The 20,466-nt window shown below is 41.0% G+C and overlaps 4 protein-coding genes across 4 annotated transcripts; 3 read left to right on the top strand and 1 right to left on the bottom strand.

Annotated features, from left to right (window-relative positions):
• The first annotated feature begins 4,493 nt into the window (after positions 1-4,493).
• F5B22DRAFT_330710 (uncharacterized protein) lies at positions 4,494-5,323 on the top strand. The gene is made up of 5 exons (XM_047970802.1): positions 4,494-4,681; positions 4,754-4,803; positions 4,880-4,932; positions 4,981-5,161; positions 5,256-5,323. The coding sequence occupies exons 1-4, from the start codon at positions 4,652-4,654 to the stop codon at positions 5,145-5,147; spliced, it is 300 nt and encodes a 99-aa protein (XP_047828408.1). The 5' UTR covers positions 4,494-4,651; the 3' UTR covers positions 5,148-5,161; positions 5,256-5,323.
• A 5,031-nt stretch (positions 5,324-10,354) lies between these two features.
• Positions 10,355-13,072, top strand: F5B22DRAFT_658181 (uncharacterized protein; the record flags this gene model as incomplete). Its single annotated transcript, XM_047980106.1, has 2 exons — positions 10,355-10,519; positions 10,583-13,072. 2 exons carry the CDS (start codon positions 10,355-10,357, stop codon positions 12,434-12,436), a joined length of 2,019 nt encoding a protein of 672 aa, XP_047828407.1. The 3' UTR covers positions 12,437-13,072.
• Positions 13,073-15,810: 2,738 nt separating this feature from the next.
• On the top strand, positions 15,811-17,368 carry F5B22DRAFT_330628 (fatty acid desaturase-domain-containing protein). The gene is made up of 2 exons (XM_047970801.1): positions 15,811-16,289; positions 16,356-17,368. Exons 1-2 carry the CDS (start codon positions 16,074-16,076, stop codon positions 17,322-17,324), a joined length of 1,185 nt encoding a protein of 394 aa, XP_047828406.1. The 5' UTR covers positions 15,811-16,073; the 3' UTR covers positions 17,325-17,368.
• A 913-nt stretch (positions 17,369-18,281) lies between these two features.
• F5B22DRAFT_649067 (putative integral ER membrane protein Scs2) lies at positions 18,282-19,486 on the bottom strand (the record flags this gene model as incomplete). The annotated part of the gene is made up of 7 exons (XM_047979117.1): positions 18,282-18,677; positions 18,741-18,866; positions 18,922-19,037; positions 19,088-19,146; positions 19,219-19,241; positions 19,307-19,377; positions 19,447-19,486. The coding sequence occupies 7 exons, from the start codon at positions 19,484-19,486 to the stop codon at positions 18,282-18,284; spliced, it is 831 nt and encodes a 276-aa protein (XP_047828405.1).
• Between the last annotated feature and the right edge of the window lie 980 nt (positions 19,487-20,466).

Genomic DNA, 20,466 nt, shown 5'->3' with positions numbered 1-20,466 from the left:
CGTACAATGTTCCGGCATAGTACATGTCTGATATGTTCGTCATAATAAATAAATATATTAATTAATATAAATGTATTTAAATTAAAAAAATTTAATATTTTTTTATTAAATAAAACTATTATTATTTTTATAAATATTATTTTTAAAGGAAAAGTATAAAGGGTAATTATATATATTAATTCCCCTTATATAATTATACCTTATAATTATAAAATAATAAATATTATTTATAAAGTAAATAATATAAATAAAAACCTTTTCTTTAAATTAAAAAAAAATCCCTTTAATATATATATTACCATTATAATAATAAATATAAAGGAAATTTTTATTTATAATAATACTTTTAATAAAGTTATATTATTAAAAGGTTATATTATTAACCACCTTATAACTATTAATTTTAATTATATAGCTTATTAAATTAAATTTAAACATATAAGAATAATATTAAAATTAGTTATAAAAAAACTTAAAGCTTTAAAAGATTTTTATAATATTAAATTTACCTATATAAAATAAATAATTAAATACCCCTTTAAAGTTAATATTTATAACTTTTTAAAAATTATTAATATTATAACCTTATTATTAAATAAATATAAAGTTATCTTTATAAATATAAAATTTATTAATATCCTTTAAAATAAATAAATAAAAGTTATATTAAAAGATAATTAATAAAAAAATATTCCTAAACATTATAAAGTATATCCCTTTAATAATAAATTTAAAGAAATTATTAAAGAAATAATTAAAAATTTTATAAATATATATAAAATGTATAAAATTATTATATTTATATCCTTTTTATTTTTAATCTTTATTATTTAAAAAGTTATAGTTTAATTAAATAGCTTTATAAAAAGAAAAGGCTATATAGTTATAAATATTAAATTAAGGAATTATATATTCCTTTATAACATTTATTTTATTTATATATAGGATAAAATTTTTAATTATATTATAGAAAAACTTTATTAAACTATTTTTAATATTATAGCTTTTTATTATTAATAGTATTTTTACCTATAGTTATATTAGGTTTTTATAATTATTATATATATAAGTTAATTTATATATAATTATACTATTATAAGTTATATAAATAATAATATATATATATAATAATAAATGGATTTTCTTTTAAAGGATATTTTAATAAAGATATATTATAATAATATAGTTATAACTTTAAATACATTTAAGGACTATATTAAAAACCTTAAAGCTATACTTATTATCTTTTAAAATTATAATATTAATATTAAACCATTTAAAAGCTATATTACCTTTTTTAATATATTTATCCTTAATTATTTTATTAACTCTTTTAAAATAATTATAATAAAAAATAAATTAAAAGCTATTTAATATTTAAAATTCCTAAAGATATTATATAACTTGGAGATTTTTATTAAACTTATTATATAGTTTAAAACTTTAATCCTAAGCTATAAAATTCTTATTAAACTATTTTAAAATTAAAAAACTAATTTATTATAATATATTAGGTTAAATTCTTATTAAATAAAAAAAGTTAAATAGGTATAAGTAGTAAAGGTATTATTCCTATACCTATTTATAATTAAAAAGTAAATATATAAAAGAATTAAATAATTATTATTTAAAAATATTACCTTAACCTTTTATTTATCTATTAAGTAACTATTTATTAACTTTAACGCTTTAATTAATAGTATTAATATTAAAGTTTACTATATTAAAAAGGAAGTTATTCCTAAACTTATAAAGAATAGTTAAATTATAAATTATTCCTTTAAATATATAATATAAACTATAGCCTTCCTTTTTAAACTATTAATATAATTAAAATAATACTTATTATTTATATAAACTATAAAGGAATTTTAAAACTTTATTTTAATATTATTAATATAATTAGTTTAATTATAATATTTAATTAAAATTAAAAAATTATTTATACTTTAAAATATATTAATTAATATATTTTAAAAATTTTATATAAACTTAAAAAAACCTATATAGTTTTAAATGCCTTTAATTATTTCCTATAAAAGGATTTCCTTAATAACCTTAATCTTTAAAACCTTAATAGATTTAATAAACTCTTTAATAATAAAAAGGAGTATTAAGCATTATATTAAATATTTAAAAAAAAAAATATTAAAACTTCCTTTTATAAAAACATAATTAAATTTTAAATTATATAATATAAATATCCTATTAAATAATATAATAGGTTTTAATATAATGCTTATTTATATAAACTTAAATTTTAAAAAAAAACTTTAATAAAAATATTTAAACAATACCTATTTTATTAAGGTCCTTAATACTTTAAAAATATAAGTTAAACTTTACTTTAAAGATTAAGCTAACCTTTTATTTTATTTATAAAAAGGTATACTATAATATAAATCTAATATTATAATTAACTATTTATATATTTTTAAGTTTTATATTAATAATTTATAAGAGGTGCTTTATAAGTTAAATTATATTAATTATAATAAATTAATATATTTACTTTAAATGTTTTATATTTATTATAGCCTTAAAAAACTAAAGGAATATATAAATAATTATTTTAAATATTATATATTTTAATTATATTATTATAAACCTTATAATAACTTATAGCTAATATTTTTATTATTATATCCTTATTATATAATTATTATAAATTTTATTTTAAAATTATTAATCTTTAAAAAAAACTTATATAATATAATATTAATTATAATTTATAAATTAATTAAATAAAAATAATTAATCCTTAATAAAAAGTTATAATTAATTAAATAATAAATAAATATAATTATTAATTATTTATTTTTAATTAATTAAGGAATTCCTTAAATTATACTTTTAAATTAAAACCTTAAATTTCTTATAGCTTTTTAAAAAGCTATTTAAATTAAATTATATATATATTTATTATATATAATAATATATTACCTTTAAAAAAATAGCTAATTTAAAATAATTATATAAATATTATAATTAGCTTTTTAATATTATATTTATAATTTAAAAAATCCTATAAATTAAAAAAACCATTTATTTTAATTATAATTTAAATATAATAATATAAAATAAATATTAATTAAAAAATCTTTTAATAAATTAATATTTAGATTTTCCTTAATTAATATTATAAATATTTTTACTTAAAAGAATTCTATTAATTAAAAGAATCCTATAAATAATAATATATATTTTACCTTATTATTAATATTTAAAATTAAAGCTTTAAATATAATTATATTAATATTTATAATTATAAAGTATTATTATAACTATAAACATTAACTTAAATACTTTAAAATTAAAAATTAAATACTTTTTAAATTATATAAAAGCTATAAATTACTTTTTATTATTATTATAGGTTTTAAATTAATTTAATATTATATAAAACCTTTTAAAGTTTTAAAAAAAAATTAATACTTTTATATATAAATTAAATATAAAAAATTATAATATTTAAATTTATAATATTATTTTTATTAATTATTTTAAACCTATATTTATAAATATATATATTTATTAATTATTATTAATTAATTTAATTAAAGCTATAAATTAACCTTATAAAAAAGTTATAGCTATAAAAATATAAAATAAAGGAAAAAGTAAATAAACTTAATATTTTATAAAATATAAAGATTTTAAATATAAATTTAATAAATAACTTACCTATAAATAATTAAAAGGAAATTTTTACTTTATTAATAAATTTTTTAAAAGAAAGGGATAAATAGGTTAATAAAATTATATAGGAAAAAATAGGCTTATTTGGAATAATTAACAAAAAATCAAGCTTAAACCTTAACTATAAACCTTAGCCTTTTATATATATACTTAATATAACTACGGGAACATGGCATTAGTTTTCCTTTTGGGGGCAGATTATGAGACCCACTACCCACTATACGTAGCCTACAGGTATACAGTCTCCCACAGTGGTCCTTGGCAGACCCAGAGACTTCACCTCTACAACTTCACAATACAGACGGATTGACCCATACTACCACAACCCTAGTACAGATCTAGTAGGTATCTTGTATAAACGCCCCACCGAAATGAGATTAGTGGGTTTGCCGTTTCTGCTCCGTTCATTAATAGGTAGGGCTGGCTGATGGGGGATAAAATAGAAATACCCTCGGGATGGCTGACTACCAACTATTGTCAACGGTACTTATGTGAGACTCGTTAGGGAGAAACACAATGTAGACAAGATGCATGTGTCACCTGTTTGCGCCAGTCCGTTTTCGTTTGGCAAGATGTTAGTTGGTTGAATCTTCTTTCAATCTGAGACGGTACCTGACTTACATATCTAGTAACTAAGTACCTACTGCCTACCTGAGTTAGGCAAGTTTTAGTGGAAAGCCACAGCCGCCGCCACATTGCTCAGGTAGCGCCCTCCCGCGTCGCGTGCTTATCCGAAAATACTCGATACCTGCGTCTCGGTACCAACCCGATATTCTACACCAGCGATAGGTGCCACAGGAGCAGTCAGTAGACCAATTTGTTATTTCCAAGAATTAATGATGAGACATTGTTGGCTCTACATATAAGATAAAGCGTATCAAATATTTATCTCATGTTAGCAGAGAGCTGTTGACAACCTTCAACTTGCACGACCTGCTTGGTAGTTACCAAAATGGCTCCGAAAGGAAACATCACACCCCGAGTATGTGACAAGCCCTTCATTAAAGAGAGAGTGAGAGTGTGCGTATGGGCATTACTGAGTCATGGACACTAGACGATAATGGCACCTGCTGCCGCTTTTTGTATGGCCTGGGTTCTATTTGCGTAAATCTACCCTTCGATTGAATCCACTTCCGACACCAGCACGGAATAAATGCTAAACTAGGCCCCATCTTCCTAGCTACACGCGCCACTCCATCAACGAGGCAAGATGGAATGCTGTAAGTGAGAGGGGTGTGTATCTCTGATCTCAGTTTGCCCAATTTATTGACAGATAAACAGCAGCAGGACCGGGAACGGAGGCACGACCAAAGCACACAAACCCCCGACGGCGAGTCGAGTCAAGCCCGTCGACAGTGATGAAGACAATCATCTACATTTCCTTCAACCGTCTGTATCACCGCGATAACTTGCCTTCACCGCGTAGGGAAGGCGTTCAGTATATATAATCATGTCTCGATGTGTATGATACCAATCTCACTTATTCTTCTCAAAGTTAAATTACCATCATCCACTTCAGTGCGAAGCCACGTTAACAAGAAGACAAGCTAGTATAGTAGGAACACTAGAAGTCGTAGAAGAGCAGAACTGTATTCAAGGAGTGACTGCCAACTAATTGCTCATGTGTACATGAGGCTATTCGTGAGTCCCGAAGTCGGTTTGTCAAGTCATGGTGTTTTGCCGTTCATGGGCCTATAATCCCTATTTCAGATCATTACAGTAAGGTTTGATGGCTTGTGCAAGCCAAAAAGGTATACTAGGCCGTGTGTGCGCGTCCGTCTACTCTTCTCATTTTTTCCGAAGCTTGTGGAATATTGACAGCTCTTCTTTCCACAATCCCGAACCCTGATAGGAACCGGTGTACCGTCGGGGTTTTTCATTCCTTGGTCCTCAAAGTCTCAGTAGGGTGAGAGGATGACGTACGAATTTTATTTTAGTTGAGAACTGATGAGGCTTGGTCCTTTCCGCAGGGGGGGGGACGCATTATAACATATGTTGATTTAGTACCCCTGGTACATATCGCTTGATACTACACTGTTATTATTTTTCATCTAGGGGATTTCCAAACTGCACCGTATCCATATCATGGGTGGGATTCTGTGATGACGTCGAGTTACCTTTATGGGGCTTCCAAGCTAGGATCAGAAGACAGGAGGGAATCCATTTCAAACAAACTAATAACACGGACTTGACTGTATAACGGTGTTCTTCAGATCCTTCAATTAGGAAGAGTAAGTCCAGTGAGCCACCTTCATGATATAAGATACCCGCGACCGAGGGGGCCGATGAATATGCAGCTGCTCTGCCCCGAACTGTTGGCAATTCCCCATTCTTGCACCTTCAAAGGGACCAATCTGCCACCTTGAGCACGCAAGTAATGATCACACCCTACCTACACATCATGAAGTTTTGAGACGCGCCCGAAGGCGTCACGATGGAGCAAAGACATGAGTATTAAACCAACATTATATGTCAGATCTCAAGCTGTGAACTAGGCGTTATTACAGATGTTACCCGCAGTTCAATACAGGGTACTATTCAGTGTGTCCTACGCAAAGGAAGATTGCGGATTAAAAATCACGGAAACATGGTCGGGGTCTCGAGAGCTCCAGCAACTGTACGTCCTTTGTAATCAATACCCATTTCCATACACAAAAAGTCTCAGTAAATTCAGAGAGGGTTTCATAGATATCGAATAATTCGGGTAGAGCCTGGGATCTAAACTGATACATGCATTGTATCAGGGGTAGGCGCGTTGCTTTGGTGAATATCTGTGTCAACGTAGGCTGTTAAGTCAAGGGAATAAGGAGTTTACGCCAAGACTGCAGTCACAACATTATCTAAACTAGACGTTTAGGGAAGAATGGTTATTAGCTTAGGTAGATGTCATTTCGGAAGCCTCCTTTCCAATATACAGGGTTTATTGCGGTATACAAAGCTAATGGTAAAAACAAAGACAGAATACGGCGAGACAATGCGTTTAGCCACTGAGAGCTAACGAAAATTCCTCGAAAGGGGCTGAAAACAACACCAGCCTTCTCAGTTCTAGCCCCCAGGTAGCTTTGGGGCATAGCGTGCCAAGTTCCGCGAAGAAGACAAGTGATAGTGGCTTGATAAGACAAGCAGACAAATTTAAAATTATACAATACGTCCAAACCCAATCTCTTACAAGACAGCCTGTATTTATAGCTTCAGTAAGGTGGGCGTGAGGCGGAGCTGAAGCAAGTATCTCATGAATACTAGATTCGAAGATATATCTTCAACACTATACTTTAGTTATCTATATACGGTTTCTCCGTTCAACTTCTTCTTTTCCTCAGCCGCTTGAGCTTTTTGTTGTTAAATCCGGGTTCCAAGGCAGCCTATGTCTCTCAGACTATGCTAAGAAACAAATTATGCAAACACAAGAAATATTTAGCATGTCTATTTTAGAACACAGTATTTTCCAATAGGGGGTAAGGCGCCATGAAGCCTGGGCAACTATTTGACAAACGTTAATTCAAAGTCATCTTCTAGCCCGAGCTCGTCCCCAAGCTTAATTCATACCGTTTGATAACTAAGTGACCAACAGCAGATGAGGTCAATCTGCTTCCTCTCATGGCGTTGCTTCGCTTTTCGAAGTCTCATTTGTTAATGTGATATTGGTCCGCTGTCGTTGGGGAAGCTTTAGCTTGGTAAGTTTCGTTACTCTGTTTCAATCAAAAATTTATTCCTGTGATTATTGTTCCAATGCATATAGTGTTAGTCATAAGCTACTATTACTTCTCCATGTGCATATCTTCCTCGTCTGTTGCTCGTGAGTCATACTTTTCTCGCGGGGGCATTGTGTTCATATCAGGAACACCAGTCTCGTCGTGGTTCCGAGGCAACACTAATGGTTGTTCTAGTCGCTGCATCTAGGCCGTCTATCCACCATTGCTACACTTAATTTTTTTTTCTTTTTCTTTTTTTAAATTATGAGTTTTCTGGCCAGATACATGCTATGTATAGATATGTCTAGATCTACGTCTTTGAACCAGCTTAATAGCAAGCACGTCGTAGACTAGACTTTGTAAGATTTCCCCTCTAGGTCAGACGAGTAGTTTTGGACAATCCGGGGATTAAAGTGTAGATTACTTGGCAGATCAAGGTAATCTTTTGCCTCCTTACCCGAGCCGTTTGTTTGTGTCTCACACAGATCGGCTTGTGATACGTAAGCTTCCAAAGCCGCCTTATCAGTAAAAGTCGGTCAGCGGACTAGAGAAAAGTTATTTGTTAGCAGGTGATACATCCCTCGCTCGAATGTTTGCTATGCTGTGCGACACTATACGCGTAATATGGCCAGAAAGACATGTGACAGGTAAAAATTGATAAAATAGTGGCCAATCACTTGAGATACTACCCTTTGAGCCTCATATGTTTGAAGCATGCGATTTCATAAGACCAATCACGCACAATGAAGCAAATGGTCTCCCTATAGCCTACGCGTTGAAGGAAAATCTCCTCAAGACCGCCAGAGTGGCGACGATTGATTGCATGGCTGATACGCATATAACGCGTATCATGCTGACCAATGAGCAGATGTTAATACATCGTGGCGTCTAGTATTGGTATTGTGCTGGCATCTTTCTCAGCCGAATTTGCCAAGTCCTCTTGCGCCCTAGTCAGCACTCTCTGCCGAAGTGATGCAAACGTCGCATTTCGATGATGCTATGACACGTGGATGCTCTTGAGAGGATGTGCTTAGTGTAGGGCCACAGCTAGTGACAACGCCATGTTACCTTCACCGGTGATGAGTTCAGAAGCTTACCTTCTCGCAACGGCCGCCTATGCATTACTCGGAGATCGCCGTGGCAGTGCTGAACATAGAATGTTACGCTGGCTTCCTGTATATTGGATGCCGACGATGGTGAGCTAGCCAGTCGGTGCTATCCGACACGGCTCGACATGCCCATTTCGTATCCGTTTTCGATTCGACGAACTGGGCTATCGGGACTTATGCCACACTCCCAAGCTTTAGTTTGATCTTTCGCGGCCGTCATGTACCAAACTCCCGGAAGATGGGGGACAGGAGGCGCAAGGGATAGCTGAGGGAGCCAGCATCTTTCGCAGTATCCTGTCAACAATGTAACCATTGGGCCGATTTGACCGCTGCAGAGCGACCTGACAGCGGACCCGCGTCACATTCCTTCAATTTTCCCTATCAGACACCGTGTTGTCCAAGAGGGGGATCGATACACACAAGCTGCCGCAGCCAGTGTTATACGTAGGTGGTATTGCGGGGGGGATTTTACCTTCGTCTTACAGCCGAACCGGAGCCGAATGATCGGATGTAGTATCGAACGTGGCAGGCTGTGCTTATCTAGTCGGGGCCAGTGATTAGCCGTAGTGACCTAAAGCAGATCAATGAAGCAAAATGTAGGTAGAGGCGGCAGTGTTGCAGACCATAGACACTAGATTTCCGTGCTATTCGTGCTTGTTTGGCGACATCACATGACTCGTGAATGGTCGCATGTTGGGCTATTCGACTTCCCCTGAATCAATTTAGCTAGGACACAAAGACTACCTAGGAGAAACACCTTGATCCATCGTCCTAGACGGAATGTGTCAAGAGCAGAACGAGGATATGTTTGCGAGCGGGAATGTTTAAGCTGTGCTGTGAAGTGAGGGGTCTCGATGAAACGCTAGCAGTGTCCACGTGTGATAGCAGAGCCTCATAGCTGCCTGCAAATGCCTGCAAACGGCCTCATTTGGCACGGCTGGTTTGCCCGATGGATGAGTGAGGGAGGGGTGGCGCCGCCGCCGCCGAGCACATCCCCACAAGGGCGGGGGAAGGAAAGTAGTAGTAGTAGGTCGATAGGATACAATCTCGCAAACCTGTGTCCGGCACCATGTCTAGCTACCTCGCGCTATAACGGAATGCGTATGCTGTGTGCTGGGACCTGTGTTGGGGGCTCAAAATTTCCCGGACTTTGGAGCAGGCAATGGTGGATTGGGATTGGGGTCAAAGAATGAAAACCTGGCTAGAACGTACAATAAATGACGTCTATTTAACAGTGGCCATCGACCAACCAACTCCTAGGACATCGAGCACCACGTCTAGATTCGCCGGCATTCACGTTGGTACTGGTTTGTGTAGAATCCAAGGCAGGCTCTCGCATCAGCAGCCAGGGTTAGCAAGGCACACTTCACACTAAGGAATCGATTTGGTGAGGCTCTTCTGAGCTCTGGAAGCAGGCTAACCTGCGATGTAACGATACGTGCAGATGTGGTTTACGTCGGCGACCCTCCCTACCCTAGGTAGGTAGTACTACATAGTGCCCTATCGCCTTTAAGGCGACACGAACTATAGGCTATGCGCGTGTCGAGGAATCATCCCTTATTAGTTTTACACCTTGACAATCTTCCCGGTGGTTGGGGATCCCTGCCCAAGGCACTTTGCCATTGTTGGAATAATTGTCACGTACGGAGGGAGATGAATCAGTTTTGTTTCCAACTTACTTAAACTGAGTTGAGCCGCACTCAACACCAAACCCTATATAAATCGCCACACAATGGACGACGAACCTGGATATCTACAGACAAAGGTCCATCTTTCCTCCGATGTGGCCGTCTATGTTCTTGGTTTGCGCGACTCCGGAGGGCATCATCTCTGGCCAAGTGGGGGACGGAAGAAATGACTACTTCGTTAGGGGTCTCGGGACTACAGCGGCTTCCTTACGAACTAGTTGCCTACGTCGTGCAAGAGCTAGACATCGAGGATGTATACCACTGGTCACTGTGCTGTAAGCACTTCCAGTATATCATACGCGACGACCATTTCTGCAAACCGGTGGTTGCGGTAAGTAGGGCATCAGATCTCCCCAATACCTTTTGCGGAGAGAAATTAACATGACTCTCTCAGACGAAAGTGCCGAATACCCTCGAGGCTCGAGAGGCGATGGAAACTGGCCGCTATTCACGGGCGTTGCGGCGTATCGCCAAGCGACGCGAGGCGCTATCGAAGGCCTCTCCTTACCTTGTTGGTATTGTCGCTTGCGCTGATTCGTATGCATTCTTCGGCGGTAAATTGTGTTACGTCATCGAAGCTCGTCCCCAGAGGTGGCTCCGGATACTTGACATACACGGGTCAACCGATCAGGAACTTGTCGTGGATATCCCCAAGCTGATAGCTGAAGCCATTCCACAGGCAACGACTTGTCGTAAGTACAAGTTCAGAGTACTCTACCAAGCAGCCGGGATCGTAAGTTGCCTGTTTTCTTTCGCTCAGCATGAGACGGAAAATTGGCTTCTCATCATTAAGCCTCAATCAAGCCAAATCCTTGAGGCGTTCCGCCTAGCTTCTACGGCCAGAATATTCGTCAGAAATAACGACAAGTTTCTCTACTTCGGCACACACTCCGAGGAGGGAGCTGATGGGCTTAGAAGATGGGCCCTAAAAGGCTACGATCTGACTACCAACTCCTGGCTCCCTCACCCCAGAGTGTACATGGCAAGTTTGGCAGGGTATGAAATAGGGTCGTCAGTCTGCTTTGAGATATTCGGTGATTATTTCTACGGCGTCTCCAATCGAACTCTAAATGAAATCGACGATCCCAACTGGCGCTCTTATTATTACTGCTTTCGCTTCCCCTTGAGCGACCCTTCTCATTCGAAGCTCCAGGTGATGGGCAGCGAAGACAGTTGGAGAAGATCACACCAAGAAGGTCCTATTGATGATCGTTGGGGGTTTCTCTCCTTGGAGATGGACGAGGCCAGCGGAGACATCGTTATCCTGGAGTGTAGAAAAGAATGGTTGAATGGCGAGAGCAACAGCAAGCGTACATATTACACAACCGAGGTGATATTCCGCGAAAATACCACCCAGAGGGTTTACCAAAGGCTCGGAGCCGATACAACGACGAGGGGCGTACGTGACCATGCACAGTCTGACTCCAACATACAATGGCTGCCTCAGTATGCTCATTTGGATGAGCGCCCTGATGCCTCGTTATGGATACGAAGCAAAATGCATTTTTGCGCTTATATCAGATGCTGTCATACCTTTATTGATCTGATTAATGATACAGATTCGGACGCCTCCGGCGAGCCGCAGCTACGTCTCCGAACGGGCTATAGAAGATTGAAGCCAGGTGTAAGACTACCGTCGAGACAGTCGATTTTGGAGACTGTGAGGTACGTTAGCGAGCCTACCATGCAGCCCCATGGGGTGCATAACCCTTATCAACCCAATAAGCGATATATCTGGCCCCCTAAGCAAGATTCGCGAGAGCTAGACATTTCTCTAGATAGGGTTCGGCAGCTACTTGATATCCAAGGCTACCAGGGCCGTGTAGCTGCTACGGGTGACGAGCGCTCGGTAATCTACGCAACTAGTGATGGCTCCAAAGGGAGTGTCCAAGCCCTCGTATTCATCACTTTCGACCCCGCAGCTAGATTCGAAGGCATGACCTATGGTGGAAACATCCTCGGCCAACAAATTCCATCAGACGTCTACGATAGTGCAGATCTAGACGCAGACCAGCGAGCGAAGTCAAGCACTATGTTGCAGTCTGGCCCCAATGTTTCCATGGGGGCTGCAGTGAGACAGAGCGGAGCTGACACGGCAGCAAACCAGTTATCGTTAGACGCCGCGCTGGATTCATCAGCAGGTCCCTCCCTTCCACCTCATCACGACGCCAGTAGCGTCGAGTCTTGGGCTTGTTATGAAAACGCCATGCACCTCGCAATACAACGGAAGCTCTATTTCAGCCGGTAACCTCGGATAACCCGAAAAATCCAAGGCGAACTGTGTGGACCACGATGGTAGCCATCTGGAATGTCTGCATGAGTAATACATGCTGTGAGTATGTGGCCAAGCCTTAAGCCAATCAGCGCGGTGTCAGTTGAGCATAGGCATTACGCTCAGGCACCACCAGTATCCGAATCCTAGGCCAACTTTTGCGGGAAAGGGCCATCCCATCTACTTTTAGGAGATTTTGATCATAGCGGAAAGGAGACAACATCAGGATGTAGCAAGCTTCGGGAGCGTGCCTTATTAAGCTGGGAAGCTAGTCCCCATATCACGGGACGGCCAATAGATGACGAGCTTACCACGCTCGTTCGTTCCACTACAGGCTAGGCCGAAGATCTATCTGGGAGAGGTGATGACCCCTGCTACGCGTTGGTCGCCTGGTTCGCCTGGCTACATATGAGGCAACTAGACATGCCGCGATGCGGACCTGCAATCACCAAATATCGTGGGGCATTGCCTATGTTATGTAGTATTGAGCCTAGTTGACTGACAGAAAGGCTTCCTTAGTCTTCTCTGATTATGCGTCGAGCTCCCCGATGTAAAGAACGGTGCTGGGGGCTATGCGCGACACTGCCCTAATCAGTCCGTCCGCCACAACAAATCAGATAGCCTCAACCAAGTATCATGTTGTTACTTTGATAATGGCGGCATATTGCCGTGAACTAAGCATAGACAAAGGTGACAGTGTAGATTACCCCAGAAACCAATAAAATGTACGTATCCGCCTAGGCGAAGTGCGTCATGATGGATATCAAAATGATATGTAGATCACTCAGCCTACCTACACGTTCCTATCTGCCTTCCCATTATGCCCCTCCATTCGCATGCACCAGCCCAATCAGGTCACATCATAGCGGAATCCAAGAAAACGTATAGAATGCCTCCAATAACCCGGTCCCGAGAGAAAAAGAGATAAAGAGAGGGTGAGAATGCTTCTCCCGAGATATTGAGGTTTCAGGCTCTCACAAAGACGTAAGGTTAGTTTCACATGTGACTGATATAGAGTATTAATATAGACATTGAGAATCCTCGTTCAGCATTCAACCTATCACAATGTAGATAGTCCCGACGCCTTAGGTCCAGAACTGGCTCGGTCTTCTTCTCATGCCACTTCACACCATATTGGGAAAATGTATAATTAAGTGCCAATGATTGTCAATTCTGACATGCATATTTTATAGAAAAACTTTCCGTATCGGCTATAAGATGCCGTGGGGAACGCCATCGGCAGAATCGTTGGGTGCCAGTTTCCGTTGTAGCTTGAGGGAGTGCAGAGATCCTTCCGTACTCTTGCTTTTTCTTTTGTTCTGCTTCTTGTAACACTCCATATTGAAAAGTCCCCAAGGCCCTCTGCTTGACCGGGTGCAGCCCGGAAGTGAAGTTTTCCAAGGCCAGTCGTACTAAACGTTATTAGATTTAATACAGGCAGATTCCAGTTTACGGCTGGACACTTACTCAACACGGGACACATGTGCAAGAGGGCATTAGAGGTTGCATGGTACTATATAAGTTGACGATTATACCCAGGGAATGTGCTCGTACATATAATATAATACAATAGCCACTTCGCCTTATCACGTGTAAGAGAAGTCAACTTTCGCCTAGACAAGAACACCAAATGCTTTCTAGGAAATCTGGTCCAACTGTAGAAGTAAGGCTAGTCGCCAAAGTTATCAAGGGACCTGAAAGGATTATATAAATCTTGGCAGCCATAAAGGACTATTGTGTTGTAAATAGGCGTCTGGTTCCATAGCCTCGGTTTCAAACCCTGTCGCAAGCCCTCATTATAATTATCGAAAAGTGACATCAAATATCCGTAGATTCTTGGTTTTACTAACGTAAAAATCTGATTTAAAGAAAAGTAATTACTAGAAGTTTCTCCTTTTCAACAAATCTCATGCTTTTATCTCCACAAGTGCTGGTAACGGACTGTGCTTATAGCCTTAATATTAATACCTCTTCCGCCGCGTTCTTTGTTTATCTGCCTAGGTGTTTCTATGCTACCGCTAGAACCATTGCAGACTTTGAATATAGGAGGGTTTCTTGGTTGCTATGTATATGCAGTGCCAGACAGTCTACATGTAGCCTAGTCCTGATATGTACACATCCTCCGACGGCTGCGATGTTAGCTTGACACTTTCCCCATTCTCTACCAACCAACCTATTTACATACTAGCTATACTATTGTTTTATTCTAATTTGTGGGACCCCGGCTATGACCTAAATCTACCGTGGCTATACCTTGATTATAGCAGTGAATCCTTGCTTTAGTGGTGAGTTAACGTTGAAGACACCAGAATAGGTGTCATGGACCATAGTAGACAATGGTAATGATAAACCCGATCCAACTTCAACAAGAGACTTACTGTATATCACGTACTATGGCCCGTGATATTCCGTGTCCTAGTATGCATCTTCTTCAAAGCATCAGTATTCTCAGCCCAGCACGAGTATCCACCCAGGGCCCGTCTTAGGTTATTGAAGAATTTGAGTAAGTCTGGTGTTAATAACACTGCCTCATAGGGACTTCTCTATTCTCAATGCCTCGTGTTTTCTACCTCTTGAATTCCATGACGGTAGGCGCCGAAATGTTTTATCGGACGTATCAAATCTATCGTCATCTGCAGCTATTTCCCTAGATAATACATGCAAGCTTCGCTTGCTTTGACTTAGTCGAACATTTCTCACGCGAAACCATGACCTATATGTATTCGGAGATGGATTCTTAGAGCCTTCCTTTTGCGTTATGCGAAATGACTTTATGTTATAACTTCGTATATGTTCAAAATTTGCGTAGAGAATTTTGGATAAGAAACCGGGGTAAGCCTAAGATGATGTTCCACTGAAATGGTGATTGTGAGACCCAGCTTCTCCTCAGCCCTGGTGTAGAATGCATAGTCGAGTATGTTTCTGTCAAATCAACAATCCTCCTCCCGCCATCACTGCTAGTATAGGTAGTTACCTAATGTATATAGATTGGTCCATATCGCGGGACAAATACTTGAATTACTACTTACTCTCAAGTATGTATACTCCGTACTTGGTCAAATAACAACATTTGAAGTCGCTGTAGCACAACCAACTGTTTAGTCAGGGCAGTATCAGGGGTTCAGGAACTTGTAGGGCACAAAAAAGCTACCTACCTAAAACCTCGATGGGCCCACCGCTGTGGTACGACGCTTGGTTCGATTGGGACCTGCGGGGTGCTATGATTGGCCTATAGGACCTCACCGAGACTAAACGGGACTAAACGCGACCCTTGATCCCAGCAATACTAATCCCAAAAAGGCATCGGCATCCTGTCGGTGGCCAGACCCTCTCTCGCCTCTCTCAACAACCTCTTCACCGCATTTGCCAATTGGGAATTGGGGAGCTACAGTATGTGGGGGACCAGGATATCGATTCATTCATTCACTTCCTTCACTTTCGCTGTTTGACTGCTTGTTCGACAGGTGCTGCTTGTGTCTGTATCCACTCCTTTCACTCAATTCAAATCAGCACTGTCTCGTGTCCTCGCAAGTCTAGGCTTTGAATCGTCGACACAACTTGCTTTGGGCGTGTAGAGAAAAATCGACACCAGAGAGACCCCTCCCCAAAGAAAATGGCTCCATCAGCAGCTTCAACGCTGACGAGCGCTCCGAGGCAAGTGAAGAGAGAGAGGGCCATCCAGCTCGATGGGAAACGAGGACCCGATGCTTCAGCTCAAGCCGACCTCCCCCGCGACCCCGTCGAGGTCAAATATCGAGACTTCTTCTGGACATACACCGAGGAGCCACATCGGACGAGGAGATTGGAGATCATCAAGGCGCATCCAGAGGTATACAATCCCCCTCTCTGCCGACGAAACAAACCGTATCACTGACACGAAACCTACAACAAACAGGTCACCAAGCTTTGCGGACCCGAACCTCTCACAAAATACGTCGTCCTGCTCGTAGTCTCGATTCAGATATTCTGCGCCTACCTCTTGCGGAACACGCCCTTCTTTTCGCCCTCTTTCTGGCTCCTCGCGTACGTCGTCGGCGCAACTGCCAACCAGAACCTATTCCTCGCCATCCATGAGATCAGCCACAACCTCGCCTTCCGCTCGCCTACGGCGAACCGGCTCCTCGCCATCTTCGCAAACCTACCTATTGGCATCCCCTACAGCGCCTCCTTCCGTCCCTACCACCTGACGCACCACAAATCCCTAGGCGTTGACGGGTTGGACACCGACCTACCCACGGCCTTCGAGGCCATCTTCCTGGACTCGATCCTGGGCAAAGCCTTCTTCTGCACCTTCCAGATCTTCTTCTACGCCCTACGCCCCATGGCCGTGTACCGGGTACCCTTCACTTGGGTTTCTGCGCTGAACGTAGCCACACAGCTCACCTTCGACGCCGTGATTCTGCGCACGCTCGGCGTGCAGTCTATGCTCTACTTCGTATTCTCTTCTTTCTGGGCGGGTAGCCTGCACCCGTTAGCGGGACACTTCATCGCCGAGCACTACGTGTACTCGACCGTGACGCCCGCGCAGGCTGACCCGTCTAACGGGATCCCCGTCCCTGAGACGTACTCATACTACGGGCCCCTGAACTTCCTGACGTACAATGTTGGCCTACATAACGAGCACCATGACTTTCCTGCCGTCCCTTGGACGCGCCTCCACAAGCTCCACGACATCGCGCGCGAGTTCTACGCCGACCTCCCTCACCACACGTCCTGGACATACGTCCTCTGGCGCTTCATCTTTGATGAGAGCGTAGGTATCCGGTGCCGTGTGAAGCGCAAGGAGGGCGGGCGACTCGTTGGGCAAGGCTCTCAGAAGCAAAAGCCTGTTGAAGGGTGGAAGGAGGAAGAATTAGAATCGTGATTCCTTTTTTTCTGTTAGACATCTGGAGCACGACACTACCATCTACAATCCTCTTAAAACCGACTATTACGCAGCTTAAACTCAAAGTCATGTGCAGTCAATCAATAATGACAGCCAAAGACAGATGAGACGTATATAGACCATAGCCTGCGGATCCAAAAGTTCTGCCCTTGGCACAGCGCAGTATAGCATTTCGTAGCGTAGACCGCTGTTCATGGCATGCCGGAGCCATTCTTGCAAGGGGATAATGGGTAAGACGTTGGACACTTCATGCACTAACGGAGTTTGGGCGTACATGGAATTTGCTTAGATATCTTAACTTCAGAATCAAGTTGTATCAATACAGGCATCAGATCACGTTTCAACTCGAGTTTACTTATAGTTACTATTACGATGGGACCCAGGAAACCCTCGATCAAACAGTAAACACGCCTTTATTGTGGCAAGCAATGCGAAGTTTAGAACGACATGCTTGTATCGCCGAGCCTGATATACGAGAATTTCCGACATTTCACGAAGAATCAAAAGCAAAACAGGCATACAGAAACTTTATATATACCTTCAAACGCTCGACTAACAAAAGGACATGCGTGCTGGAGGTAGCGGCACAAGCGTTTAAACCACAATAAAATACCCCTGAAGGCCGTGTCTCCCTTTGCAACCGCAACCACAAGCCACACTAGATCCCTCCTCTTCTCTCATGCATCCGTGCTTCCGACTGGGTTCTCGTGTCTGCTTTGATTTGAGCCTTTAGATATTGGAAGTGGTTAGAGGCCCCCAGAATCTTGTGGCTATCAAACTCGAGTTATTACCCGGTCGCATCATTAATTTCCGGTTTCACCCAGAAGCTGCTGCTGCCCGCGATAGCTTACAAGCCCGCTGGCTCATAATAGTATTCGTAATCCTGAATGACTTTTCCAGGCTACTCGCATCTGTACTAAAGAAGCCGTGCAGCGTCTAGAAAAAGACGTACGCAAGCAAGAAACTCAGCAAACAGAGGATAGCCGTGATTTGGACCGGTACACCTTCGGTACCCCGTACAGCTTGCGCGATTTCGGCGGGCTTAGAGCTCGACTTATCATCTGCTAAACTAGCCGTCTTCCGCTGTCGTAACCCGCCATCGTCTTTCTCGAGTTGTGCGACAAGTTTCTCGGCTTGGAGCAGCTGCTCCTTTACTTCTTCGTAAGTCGGCTCACTGTTCTTGGTAGTGGCAACGGCCACAGGTGCTGCAAGGCTGGCTTGGACTTCGGGTTGAGAATCTTCCTCAATAGATGACTTAGGTTCGGACTGTGCGACACCGATGTTGCTTGGTGATGAATAGGCCGGAGGGGGAGCGTCTGGTGATGCCTCGCCCTATATATGGATCGGTAAGCAAATCTACGAATTTTCACCTTTCTCATATACAGGACAACATACGCCATTCATAGCTGCACTTTTATGGGGTGTTGTGATAGTAGCGTCGGTGGCAGGTGTACTCTTAGGATCGAGGAAAGAGACACGAATCTTTTTCTCTTGCACCAAAGACTTATCGATGGTATCCCACTGCCGAATAGTTAGTGGAATGCCTGAGGTCGCTGCGTGCTGGCATCGAGCTTACGATGGACGCAAGATTGGAGAAATCCTTCTCGGGAGTGATGGCAACCGACTGCACCAAGAATTTGTCTCTGCATTTCGTACCAGCAGGCGGCTCTTGTTTCATGGCTTGTAGAATTACTGCTAAGGGGTCAGTGGTAGAACAATCAAGGACGACGGAGATGTGCAACCTTGTACTTCAACCTCCCTATTTGGCTCGACACGGCCCGAGTTGGGTCTAACGCAGTATCTGAGCGACGATATGTGTTAACAGCCCTGCACTATCTGAGAGAATCGAAACCGGTGGTAATGAAAAACGTACTGTTTCGGCGCAGTGGTTTTAACCTGGAAGGCGTTAGTCTCGGCTGCCCAGGTAATTCGAAATCGGAATGGATTATTTCGCAACGCACCTTGAAAGCAACTGGCTGGGTGCCTGGATTCCGAATCTTGAGGTTTTCCAGCGCTTCGACGGTGAAGGGGCCTGCACGTGTAAGCGGTGGACATGATGCCAGGAGAGAGGGTTAGTGTGTATGATATCGTGGTCACATACGGTGGAAGCCGAGCTCCTGGGGCTCGATCTCGACAGACATGTTGAATAGTGTCTACTCGAACTTATATACGGTTGTGGTTTCGTCGGAGGGAACCCGGCGGGAAGACAGGTCGAAGTGAGGGGAGGTGCGAAAACCCAGGGCAAGTGGATGGAGATTATCGCAAGCTGGCCTGAGGCTCGGGTGCGGTAGCGAATACTACTACGACAGGACGAAACAAAACAAAACTGCCCGGGCAAGGTAAGAGACGCAGGGCTGGTTGGTGACGTAGCTTTAGCGCGGTGGGTAGCAAATGGAGAATGGGGATGACGATAATGAGGATTGAAAGGGCCGTCTTGGACCTGACAAACCGCTCAGATAAGTCAGTAAGTAGGTACCTAGGTAAGTGAGTGGTGGTGTTGTTACAGCCCCCAAGGTGAGAGCGATGGTGGATGGCCCAGGGACGGAGGAGGGACTTGTCTCTCTGTACCTGTTGCGCTAGACTAGCGAGACCAGGTACATACTACTACTTACGTATGTAAATATGTACGTATGTAGGTAACTTAAATTGCATCACCCGATATCACCAATTGCTCTCCTATCTGCTCCTTGCTGCCCCCATGGGCCATGGGCCATGGGCCATCAAAGACAGACCACGTCCGGTTGCTCGGCATCGCCTGCTGGCCAATGAATTGACCTCACCCAACGAGCTTCGGTAGGTACGTACGTACTTGAGTGTACCTGCTACTCCTCTGCAGAGCCAGTTCTAATACCAGAATATATATGTATATGTTTTTTTTATTGTTGGGAAATAGTGGCCTTTTCACGGCCCGATTTCCACAATGAACTAGTTTTCACTATGTAAGGGAATTGGTGAATGGCAAGAAGTGCCAGTCGCATTGGATTCTAGAATGACCGAAAGTGACTTGGAGGGGTACTGAGGTATCTTAGGTATTCTTATGATGTAGGTCTGCATGCTGGGTACTGGGTACAGACAGTCTCGCTACCCTTCCTAGTATTCAACGCCAATTATCGCAGAGTCG

Source organism: Xylaria bambusicola (assembly GCF_022495145.1).
Source record: "Xylaria bambusicola strain CBS 139988 unplaced genomic scaffold F5B22scaffold_39, whole genome shotgun sequence".
In the NCBI taxonomy this organism is placed as follows: Eukaryota; Fungi; Ascomycota; class Sordariomycetes; order Xylariales; family Xylariaceae; genus Xylaria; species Xylaria bambusicola.
Note: the sequence above shows the minus strand (reverse complement) of the source record. Positions and strands in the feature narration are given on the sequence as shown.

What these genes read in the sequence shown, in the direction of transcription:
- F5B22DRAFT_330628 (XM_047970801.1), top strand. Translation starts at nt 16,074, where the DNA reads ATGGCTCCATCAGCAGCTTCAACGCTGACGAGCGCTCCGAGGCAAGTG. An exon ending in TCATCAAGGCGCATCCAGAG is followed by an intron (nt 16,290 to 16,355) that starts GTATACAATCCC and finishes TACAACAAACAG; the next exon opens with GTCACCAAGCTTTGCGGACC.
- F5B22DRAFT_330710 (XM_047970802.1), top strand. Translation starts at nt 4,652, where the DNA reads ATGGCTCCGAAAGGAAACATCACACCCCGA. An exon ending in AAGGAAACATCACACCCCGA is followed by an intron (nt 4,682 to 4,753) that starts GTATGTGACAAG and finishes CATGGACACTAG; the next exon opens with ACGATAATGGCACCTGCTGC. An exon ending in GAATGCTGTAAGTGAGAGGG is followed by an intron (nt 4,933 to 4,980) that starts GTGTGTATCTCT and finishes ACAGATAAACAG; the next exon opens with CAGCAGGACCGGGAACGGAG.